This window comes from Frankliniella occidentalis, unplaced genomic scaffold (assembly GCF_000697945.3).
Source record: "Frankliniella occidentalis isolate FOCC.00 unplaced genomic scaffold, Focc_3.1 Scaffold53, whole genome shotgun sequence".
In the NCBI taxonomy this organism is placed as follows: Eukaryota; Metazoa; Arthropoda; class Insecta; order Thysanoptera; family Thripidae; genus Frankliniella; species Frankliniella occidentalis.
Window position 1 is genome coordinate 103,734 of NW_026267183.1, and position 11,225 is coordinate 114,958.

Sequence of the window (11,225 nt, forward strand, 5' to 3'; positions counted from 1 at the left end):
TGTGGTCGGGACTACTCGCATTCACACGGGTTGCATTGGTTGCATTCCGGACTACTCGATTACATTCGGGTTGTGGTCGGGACTACTCGCATTCATTTGGGTTGCATTCCGAACTACTCGGTTACATTCGGGTTGTGGTCGGGACTACTCAGATTCACTCGGGTTATGTTTGGACCTACTCGAGTACTCTCGGATTATCCTCGGCATTACTCGGTTACACTCGGGTTTTTGTCGGGACTACCGGTATACACTCGGGTGTGAGCTCTGCAATTTCGAATCCGATTCATACTGAAACTAAATATGAATATAGATACGTCATCTGGCTTGTACTTGGGGGGGGGGCATATGCAAAATATTGATCCAGTTCCTCTTGTAAAAAGAAAACCATAACCTTTTGTATGCCCGAACACAATCGGTGTCGATCGGAGTTATTGACCTCATCGCCCGGTATGGCGCGATGTTTAAACACATGTTAATTTGGAAGCTACTCGTGCTATATCAACGCCAACAAGGCGTGCCAAACAGTACTAAATATGAAGTCGGAGTGTCAAGCGACCCATACGATGAAATCCTCGCCCAAAAACTTTACTCAGAAATCAAAAAGGTAGTTAAAACTGAGACCAGCCAAAAAACGTCCTCCGCCATATTGGATTTTTTCAGCACATATGCCCTACAGCCTGAACGGTGCGTCGCACAACCTTGAGGATAGTAGCGCTGAGTTCGTAGGGTGCGATTTTGGGGGGGTGTATTTAAGTGAAAAAATCGCTAGGACCTACCCTTAACCAAGTTTATTAAACACCCCTCTCACCTCACAAGTATATTTTCCAAGATCATTTTTGTACTAACAACGACCCAAGTTGGATTTTCTTATCACAAGTACATCTGTTTCAATGCGAATTCCCAAGCATAATTTCTTCTAAAGCGGTCAAGTGCAATATCGCCTTGTTTAAGTTAGCGCTTTCAAGGAAAAAAATCTTGTTTCCAAGTGGATTTGTCCTTCGACCAAGTTCGTTTCGGCGTTGAATCAAGGACAAGGCATGCAAGATCAATCTTGACTTGATCGAATGCAAAAATGACCTTGGGTCATTTTAGGTACAAAATGAGCTTGCAACAAGTAAAATTTTCTTGTTCCAAGAAGCGATTTTTCTGGGTGCAGCAGCGGGTCCGGGTCCGTCCTCTCCTTCTCTTCTTGGGTTGCAAGCCCGTTCGCGGCCGGGTCTCGTCAGGCGGGGTTCTCCTTACTACTATACCTTCCTCTTCTTGCTTGGTACCCCAGCGGTATTTTCTCTCTTCTCCCCTGACGCTACTTATTCGCAGGGAGACCCCTCTGGCTCTGCTCAGTACTGAAATAAGCTAGAGACGTAGAAATACAGGTCCTCCACCTCACGCCATCCGACGCACGCATCCGCATACTAACACACTCTCTCTCAATCTTTTCCTCTTTCTCTCTCCAGACAGTATCTGTGCACACATTTCTGACCGTCACGTAAGCCGACTTTACGGTACGGTATGGATAGACGGATATGGATGTCGGAGTTTTGCCTCGGCCAGCCACACAAACCACACACACACACACACACACACTCACTTAAACACACGCGCGCAAACGCTCACTCCCGTCGGCCCCGTCGCCGCACACACGACGACAAACGACCAGTCGTCTGTCGGTAAGAGCAATAATACCTTAATCCGATTCTGCTCCCGTATGGTGCGTACGTACTTACTCCGCTGGCCTCTCTTCTCTTTGAACCTCGCGCGCACCGCCGCCGCCGCCGCAGAGTGCGCCGTGTAAAAGTTATTGTAAGAAGTGCCCCCCCCCCCTCCCCTCTCTCTCTAAGTCGTCGGGTGTTAATAATTAGCCTGAATCCCCGTTCCTCCTCCTCACTCCCCCCGTGCTTGGAATAATTGTTTCCTTCCTCTTTCTCCCCCTCTCTCTCTCTTTCTCTCGACTCATTCCGAAAAGTGTTGACTGTCAGCCGGGCGGCGGCGCTGTGAGCTCGGACTCCGGATTGGGAGATCATACTCCGCCTCTCCTCAGGCGGCCCGACTCGTGAACGCGCCATTGAAAAATGATAGTCGTAAGGCAGCCTTAATTACATAGGCTCGGCGCTCGGCCTTCGGTTCTTTATACCTTCCTCCCCCTCCCTCCCTCCCCTTCCCCTTCACCGCGCACCACTCCCCCTCCCCCTTTTCCACTCCTGCAATAATTATTTCCACAAAGTGGAAACGGCCGCCGCCATTACGTCACTAAAACATTAAACGCTGCCCATTCTTTACACCGGGCCTATTGTAACGCGGGGCGGCGAGCGGGACGGCGAGCGGGGCGCGCGGGCGGGCCGGCGCTAATTCCGAAAGAAAATGATATCGATATCGGCGTTAAACGCTCAGCGCGCCAGTGGCGCGCGCGGTGGGGCGTGGCGTGGCGCAGCGATCCTAGAGAAGGGGGCGGGGGAGGCGGGGCTGATTGCAGCTTTATTGGGCCAGGCCTGTGATGAACATTATTACCGCGAGAAGGGGTTCCTGCCGAGTTTGTATTTCGCTCACAGCGTGAATAACAGAGAAACTCGCCTAATTTACGATTATTTTTCTTTTGAAAAAGACGATTACGATTACGAATAATTGAGATGTTTATAATATCCGATTTATTCCTTCGCGACTGTAGAATTATCGTAGAGCACCTACTCATCGCGACCTCTTTTCCTCACCTTTTGTTGCAGTGGGGCTGGCCGTGATCTTCCCGCGGTCCTTCTCGACGCCGCGCCGCATCGGCTTCTTCTGCCACGACGACTCGATCCGCTTCCCCAAGGTGCCGGACACCATCTCGGACGGCATGGTGGCCCTCGTCACGCTCGTCATTCCCTCCGCCATGGTGAGTACTGTTCCATGGAGTGTTCGGAGAGGAAGGTCCTCCGAGAGGTACTTTACTATAATTTCAAGCGTACACCAATTTTTCTGCCCTTCCTTTATTTTCCCTTGATTTTTCTAAAAAAAAATTCTGATTTTTAAATTGACGTTTCCTTAATTGTTCCTTCATTTAATTTTTGGGGGGGTAGGGTGTATGGGATGTAACTGTGAATACGCAGCAGTGTTGCGGGATTGCAAACTCAATTATGGCCGCAGGGGCGATGGCCCCTTACAGGTGTAAAGAGTAGGCAAACCCGCAACACTGCTTCATATTCACAGTTACACCCGGTACACTGATTTCTTTGAATGAAGTAGCCCTCGAGGGCCTCACATCGCGATAGCATGCGCGGGTGAGCTCGGCGCCCGGCCAGCCACCGCCGTGGAGGCTGGCAACCCATCCGACACTGCCCCTGCCCGACTTGACTTCCCTCTCCGCATCACCTTCAACTAACATTTATACGCCACGATTCGCGTCGTTTGATCTATCTTTCTAAGAGTTTTACTAATTAGTAAGGCCTTAAGGCCTCGCAGTTTAGGGTCAGTGGCTTACCACGACTCTTACAAAGCCGTGACTTGCGAAGATTTTACGAGATTATCTTGAAATGTCTTTTGTTTTGCTAGGGGGCGGACAAATTGTCTGCCTCGTTGACTGACTTTATTAAATGACTTTGCCCTGGCCTGCCGCAGATCGCGCTGACCGAGGTGGTGCGCACGGGCCGCGCCATGCCCAGCGGCCTGCGCTGGCGGGGCGCCGACGTGCCGCTGTGGCTCGTCCGCGTCTACCGCCACAACGGCGTCTTCATCCTGGGCGCCGGCCTGGCCGAGCTCACCGTCGACCTGGCCAAGAACTACGTCGGCCGGCTGCGGCCCAACTTCCTGGCGGCGTGCAACCCGGTGACGCCCGGCGACGCCTCCTCGTACACCAACCTGTGCGCCGCGGCCACCCCGGGCAACCCCGTGTACATCCCGCCCAGCGCCTACGTCTGCCTCGGCGACCCGGACGACGAGAAGGAGGCCAGGGCGTCCTTCCCTTCGGGCCACTCCGTCCTCGCATTCTACGCAGCTGTCTACCTCGCTGTAAGCAAATTTCGAAACTCATCAAATATTTCTGTAAATTCTTTTCTTGATGTAGACTGGACTTTAAAATGTTTGATTTGATGTTTTTTTGTTCAGTTGTTCGTGCAATCGCGGCTGAAGCGCTCGACGGGCACCCTGGCGCTGCTGCGGCCGCTCGTGCAGTGGCTGGTGCTGCTGGTCGCCTGGTGGATCGCCCTCTCGCGCATCGTCGACCACATGCACCACCCGGGCGACGTCCTGGCCGGCGCCGTCATCGGCACCCTCTTCGCCGCGCTGCAGGCGTTCCTGGTGAGCGGAATGTTTGCCGACGAGAGGGCGCCCGCCGACCAGCTCGTCGTTCTCAGCCCCACCAAGACCTACACGTCGCCAAACTGCGTCTGATTCGTGTGCCTCATTGGAGTGGCTGCTGTCCTCACGGAATCAACGCCGGTCATTTGAAACTTAAGAAACCATGTGTGTGGTAGTTGACAGTGTGGACCTCCTACTCATTTCGTCTTAGTGACCAATCGATTCTCAAGCCGCAAGTTTTCTGATATGTCTGATGACAGATGTTAACAGTATTAATCAGGCACCTCCTAAAACGTAAAATTTAAGAAATTCGTTGTGTGAAATAGCTGGTTAAGTTAGATTGTGTTTTGGGTTTTCTTACCTGTACAGTCCCATAGGAAGTTTCCTCTTGAACTATATTTATATGCCACACTTTCATCGTCCATATTTGGCAAATCTTGCCCGAAAGTGAAACAGAAATTCGCTGTTCAGTTTTTTTTACTTTTTCTTTCAGTGTTCTGGCAACATTTTATTGGCTAGCAATAAACCAATTTTGTCTGTGATGGGCCACTTGCGCCAAGTATTGTTGACTTTGTATATTTTATGTTCCATAGCATTTATTTAAGATTTTTATTTTTGTCCTTTTTTAATTTTTAGAAAGATTAAGCTATCTTTATCATAGTGTATCAGACTAACAATAATGTTTGTTTTGTTTCTTAAACACTGAGTGTGTTCAAAATGGCTATCCTATAGAGTCAGCTTGAGAAAGTAGCATAGACAGATTTATTATCACATTTCTTTTTAGTGTGCACCCTTAAGATTATTAGCTCGTAAGTTTGTAAGTAGTTGCTTGAACGTCTTTTAGATTCTGCTGTCTGTGCAAAATTATGACAAAGCGTGAGATCGAATTTATCTCATTAAATTACATTAGTGCATAGTTCATAGTTACTGCATCCAACTGAGAACCATTTATATTCTCAGAGATCTGCTGTATGAGATTATTTCGTTGACAAAATGGATAGATACGTTCCATACATATGTTCCATACATATGTTCCATACATATGTTCCATACACATGTTCCATACTTATGTTCCATACATATGTTTCTTTCGCAATTTTGAAAAGAAATTCTAATCCCGAACGATACTTTTTATTTGAAAAACAAAAATAAAACACCGACCATTACACCGTGCTTATTCTTAACGTTCTATGTAAAGCGGAAGAGAAGCAGGGGGGGAAGGGGTGTTCTGACTAAACCCTGTAAACGGGCACACTATTATGCCGCTTCGGGCCGGGCCCCGGGCTGTCCAACCTGGTCTTGACTTACGCCGCACGTGTGCCTCACCCCTTTCCCCCCTCAGTTTCTGCTCATGTCAGCACAGAGACTGGGAGCTGCCGAGGGTTTTTAGCTCCGCGCCCAACTCGTGCCCGGCCATGCCCGTACTGCTGCGGGAGGCTGGACGGAAAGGCGGGGCGGTTAGGCTCAGGTCGCCTTGAAGTGCCTCGCCTTGCCTGGCTGCGTGTTCACGGCACGGCCCGGGCCCGGCCGGCCAAGCCCATCGCGCTAAGGGATCACTTACATGACACCCAACCCTTCTGCTTGCTCCTAGCCTGCGGGTGCTGCCCCCCCCTGCTTCTTCCTTACGCTCGCTTGCCACCTCTCCAGCCCCTCCCTCTCTCACCGCCCCCCCCCCTCCCCCCGAGTCCAGCAGAAAGCATTCTGGTACATCAGCAATCGATATATCTCTTTCTGCCCTCCAGCCCATCCCGACGACTTGCCCCCCTTCATCACGACGGCAAAAGATGCTGACCAGGGCACGGTACGGCGAGCGGGCGGCCGAGCGCCTGGCTCATCCCCCTGCTGACCGACCGACCTGGTCGGAAAATTGTCCCTGGAAAGGGACGAGACAGGCGCCCAAAGCAACACGACGAAATGCCAGTTTGAGAGCCATAGCTGGCTTGAGACGTCGCAAACACCGCCGCTATATTTTTGACCAATAATAGTGGTGTGGGTGTGGGGACAGCCAATTCCGTGAAATTCTGACGTCTCTGTCGTCTTTTCCACGTGCGTCGAGCGGGCACTCTGCAGTGTTGTTGTGGTACAGTGGCGTCTCCAGGGGATCAGAGGGGCGACAGCAGACGGCTCTAGCGAAGCAGCAGGAGGAGGAGGAGGAGGAGGAGGTTGGCGAAGGGGCGGCGGCGGCGGGAGGCGATGCCGGACGGGCCAGCCACCACTACTACGGCGGGCAGGTGCGCCGCGGCCGGAGGCAGAGCAGTTTGACGCCATGGACACGGACGTGCAGTACTTCGGCGCCTCGCTGGGCTCGCTCGCATCGCTGGGCTGCCCCTGGAGGGCGCAGGACCGCGCCGTGAGCACGGCCGTCGGGGCCACGCTCATCGTCCTGGGTACGTAACGCGCGACACGTGAGGACGTTAGGACGTAGCTATTGAGAGAGCGCCAGTTTTAAATGAATGATAAAGGTTGGGGGAGGGGGGGTAGAGGGGGTGGCGAGGAAATTCAAAGCATTCCACCAGATTTCCCATATTTGTAATGAATAGGACAATTTAAACATAGTTCAACAAAAAATATTGTTTCAAATTTTCAACACTGTTTTAAAAATATGTTAACGTTTACTTAACTCCCTTTACATTTAGAACCCCCACCGAATCAACGTAATTATGAACCTGACCATGTGAAAGGATTTCCTGTACTCACTGTGTCGCTGTGAGCCCAGTTGTTGCGGTCCCAGAGAGTAGTGAGCGCGCGGCACTCCGGTCGGGTCAATGAGGAAAATGGGTCCCTCCCTGGGTCGGCGCGGGGAACTCGGGACGGGACACGGGCGAGGAATTTGTGGACAAACGGCTGCTTAGGACGGCGCACCGACCCTCACAAATCAGCGCGCGGCCAGGCGTGGTCGCGACAGGCGAGAGCCCCCGCGCGCCGCGTCCTCGGGGAGCAGCTCGCGGAGAGGAGGGAGCAGACGTGCTCCGGGGGAGTTTGTCAAAGCCGTGCCGTTCGCTGGGGCAAACTTGTTGGCACCGCCACCCGGTGGGCGATGTCCGAGGGGGGCGGGTGGCGCGGTGGCGCGGGAACGGTTAGGCAGCCGCAGCAACGATGACGACGGCGGCGCGGAGCCAGCTTTCGGCACGATTCCGGCGTCGTCGACTCTTCCAAAGTTGTACGAGCCTTCACGTTCACGTTGTCCTGGGTGCGCAAGGAGGGTGAGCGCCGCCGTGGCCCTTTAGCTGGCTGTCGCTCTGCACCTGCTGGTCGGCTGGCCCAGTAGCTGCTGCAGCTGGGTGAGCCTTTATGTTGTCCTGGGTTCGCAGGGGTGAGCGCCGCCGCGGCCCTCAGCTGGCTGTCGCTGCACCTGCTGGTCAGCTGACTCCACGCGCCCACGCACCTGCAAGTGCTGCAGCTGCGTGAACCATCATGTTGTCCTGGGTTCGCAGGGGTGAGCGCCGCCGCGGCCCTCAGCTGGCTGTCGCTGCACCTGCTGGTCGCCCGGCCCCGCGCGCCCACGCACCTGCTGCTGCTGCAACTGTGCGCCGCCGCGCTGGCCTGCACCGTGCTGTCCGGCTTCCCCTTCACCGGGACCTCGGCCGTCACCGGGCACTGGCTGTACGGCGCCAAGGGCTGCATCGCGCAGGCCTTCATCCAGCACGTGAGTGGCAAACGAAGTCACGCGCAGTAGAAGTGTCATTTCCCCGTCACGCTGCCGTGTCTTTCTGGCCGCGCAGCTGGGCGTGGTGGTGCAGCTGTGGACGCTATCGGGACTGGCGCTGGAGCGCTGGCTGTGCTCGCGGCCCGCCGCCCCCATGCCGTCGCCGTCGCCGCCCCCGCCCGCCCGCTGGTACGCGCGCGCCCTCGCCCTGCCCTGGCTGCTCGGGGTAGCCGTCGCCGCGCCGCCCCTCGCGGGCTGGGGAAGGTAAGGACCGCCAGGACCGAGGTCAGGACCGCCCGCCGGCCTCGGCCTCACGTCGCCGCCGCGGATCAGCTTGGATGGCCTACCCTTGAGGTGCCTGTGACCTGGCGGACGAGGGCGAGAGACATTGAACCGCCCTCCTTATAAAATTTAATCTCTGCCCGGAGGCGCCGTTCAAGGTCGGCGAGGTGACCTTGACGTAATGATAGCAGTCAGTCAGGTCCCTCGCTACGCGCTGGCGCTGCGCTCTCCCGCCCCGTCGCAGTGTCACCGCGGTGTCACTCTTCTTGCCGTCATTCCGCCCTCTTCTCCCCCCTTTCTCTCTATTGCCCTCCCCAGTTTCGGCTGCGACGTGTCCGGCGTGTGGTGCTCGGTGAACTGGAGCGGCGGCAACAGCGGCGCCTCCTTCGCCTACGCCGTGTTCGCGCTGCTCGCCGGCCGCCTCGTGCCCGCCACCGTCACGTGAGTCCAGCGACGACGACATGCCCGATCGCACACGAACGTGGCCGTGCGTCCGGGCTGTGCAATGACGGTGTCTCTCTGGCGGCAGGGTCTGGTGCCTGTGCGGCGCCCGGGTGGCGCTGCCCGCGCTGCCGCCGCCCGCCGCCGCCCCGCAGGCGCCCCGCCCCAGGACGCCGCACTCCTGCAGCGCAAGCCGCCGAGCACACTCGGCCCTCAACGCGGTGAGTAGGAAATAACGAGAGTCTTCATCGATTCACTCATTCGCGCGAAACTGAGCTCCTTCCGCGGGGTACTTCACCATAAATTCAACCGTACACCGATTTTCCTTCCTTTTCTTTATTTAGCTTTGTTTTCCTTTGCTTTATTTGTTAAGATTTTTTGTTTCATTTTTAAAATTGACTTTTTCTCATTTTTATTTATTTTCTTGAAGTTTGTACACTGATTTTTATTATGGGTTGAAGTATGCCCCTCGGCCTCTTCTCAGGAGCGCCCTACTCTCACGCCGCTACCGCGCCGCCGCGCACCCGTGTATGTTGGGCTGCCTGCCCCGCGGGCGGTGCCCTGACGCTGACGCGGCAAACCCGGAATAGACGGGGAGCAACCTTTCTGCATATCTCTAATGTTTTGTCTATTTTAAATTTTGCCATAGTCAAACACTAACTTTAACTTTCATCATTCCACTGCTGCGCTTAAATAAATTACGCGCGACTGGAGTTTGCCCGACTTGAATGATTGAATTCGATGAACCTGAATTATTACAACTTCCGTGTGATCGTCTCTGGTCTTAGTTTATATATACGACTTTGATCACTCGGAGTATAAATCTGTCCCCGTGCCGCTTCTCCTCCTCCGGCCGGCGCGGCGGTGGGAGGAGGAGCGGTGCGTGACGGTGGCGGCGCGTGGCGCGTGCGAGCGGTAAGCTGAGACCCAACGACGTGGCGCTCTTCCGCGTGTGTGTGTGTGTTCCGCACCAGGTGGCACGGCTGACGGCCGCCGGCGTCCTGCTGCTGCGCGCGCCCCGGGTCATCCTGGACCTGCACCTCGCCGCCGCGGGGCTGTCGTGGGACCGCGCGCCGCGCGTGCTCGCCTACCTGGCCCCCGTCACCGACGAGGTAACACCCCCCCCCCTCTCTCTCTCTCTTTCTCTGATGACCTTGCACCTGGGGAGGACAGACACGGGCTTCCGCCGGTCTCGGCCTTGGGTCCGCCCCCCGCCCACCATCACCGGGGCGTTCGAAGCCGAATTTATTGCGCGCCTCACCCGGCCGACAGCGTGGAGAGAGTGCGACAGCGAGAAGAGCACTTCACCGGAGGGGCCTGAAGGAGCGTGTGCGAGAGGGAGACGAAGAAGAGCGACCAAACTTGCCTTGCATCCCTCTCGAGGGGGGATGGACCCTGCTGGGAAAAGGGGAAGTGGGGATGCCGCTAGGCACTCGCGACGGGTCACGACATCCTGTGGGCGCTGTGGGGATGCCCCCCCCCCTTCCCTTCTCCTCCACCCGGTCCGTCCTCTAGCAGGGCCTATAAGAGCGCAATAATCATAAATATCCCGCGCATCACTTCGTTCTGTAGGCATGGGCTTCGCAGCGTGCCACACTGTCGAAATGCTCGGACTATTTTTTTTCCCCATTATGAATTTGACAAAGTAACCCATGCATGCCATTTTTTTCTCTCGACAAAACTGTTTGTTTTTATTCAGCACCTTTCTTTTAAAAAATTCGCAAAATTTTATAAAGCACTTCGTTTTGTATGTCTTTTCTCACTTGTATGGTCAGTGAGTCAGTGGTGACCGGTGGTGCGGGGACGATGTCCAGACAATGATGGTGCCATCAGCGAATGGGGTCCCCCTTTAATCGAGTCGTGCGCCCGTTGCGGTTATTGCAGGCGAGCGCGCTGGTGCTGCCGCTGGTGTGCGCGCTCCTGGACCGCAGCTGCCGCCCCTCCGCCTGCTCGTCGCCGTGCTCCTGCGTCCCCAAGGGCGGCGGCGGCGGCCTGTCGTCGTGCTGCGGGCGGGGTGGCCGCCGCGAGGACGCCGACGACGGCGCCGTCCAGCAGCGGGTGACCTCCCCCGTGCCGTCCTAGCGCAGCGCCAGCAAAGGCCGGCTCACCAGCTTCAGTCACAACTATTTTACTGTCGATCTTCTAATTTCTCAAAAAAAAGTAATTAAAAAGAATAAGACTAGAACATTTTTTTTTATGCTCCCCTGTCCTTTGATGGCCATGAAGTAGTGAGCGCGCGTAACGCGTACTTCAAAAGTATTTCCAGCGCGGGGTAATGACAAGTAATGAGAGAATGCCCGCGCCGTCGCGGACCAATCAACTGTCGCTTGCGGAGCGGAAACGGAACCAGTAAGGGGCAGTGCCTCCAAAAGGGCAGGCTGTTGCGGGCTCAACGCATCATGCTCGCAGGTGAAAGAGCCCGCAAGAGCCCGCAAGGTAGATTGACAAGCCCGCACGAGCCCGCACAGTTTTTCAAGTACAAAATTTTCATATTATTTCTAATTAAATTGATTTTTTGCCTCGACATATCTAAAGAATGGCATCCAATAGTAAGATCTGTCAAGGCAAAAAATCAATTTAATTAGAA

General features: G+C 55.0%; 2 protein-coding genes across 2 annotated transcripts; both read left to right on the plus strand.

Moving 5' to 3' along the window:
- Window positions 1–2,723: 2,723 nt before the first annotated feature.
- Window positions 2,724–5,435, plus strand: LOC113210930 (putative phosphatidate phosphatase; the record flags this gene model as incomplete). Its single annotated transcript, XM_026429128.2, is given in 3 exon segments — window positions 2,724–2,869; window positions 3,592–3,981; window positions 4,078–5,435. Coding segments are annotated over 3 exon segments (714 nt in total). The 3' UTR covers window positions 4,363–5,435.
- Window positions 5,436–6,417: 982 nt separating this feature from the next.
- On the plus strand, window positions 6,418–10,814 carry LOC127749434 (rhodopsin-like). Its single transcript, XM_052267524.1, has 7 exons — window positions 6,418–6,656; window positions 7,704–7,915; window positions 7,992–8,179; window positions 8,516–8,638; window positions 8,727–8,859; window positions 9,613–9,750; window positions 10,523–10,814. The coding sequence occupies exons 1-7, from the start codon at window positions 6,536–6,538 to the stop codon at window positions 10,718–10,720; spliced, it is 1,113 nt and encodes a 370-aa protein (XP_052123484.1). The 5' UTR covers window positions 6,418–6,535; the 3' UTR covers window positions 10,721–10,814.
- The last annotated feature ends 411 nt before the right edge of the window (window positions 10,815–11,225 follow it).

Bases quoted from the DNA above. Each gene is read 5' to 3' on its own strand.
- LOC127749434 (XM_052267524.1), top strand. From the start codon at position 6,536: ATGGACACGGACGTGCAGTACTTCGGCGCCTCGCTGGGCTCGCTCGCA. The intron at 6,657-7,703 runs GTACGTAACGCG...CTGGGTTCGCAG, and splicing joins GGCCACGCTCATCGTCCTGG to GGGTGAGCGCCGCCGCGGCC. The intron at 9,751-10,522 runs GTAACACCCCCC...CGGTTATTGCAG, and splicing joins TGGCCCCCGTCACCGACGAG to GCGAGCGCGCTGGTGCTGCC.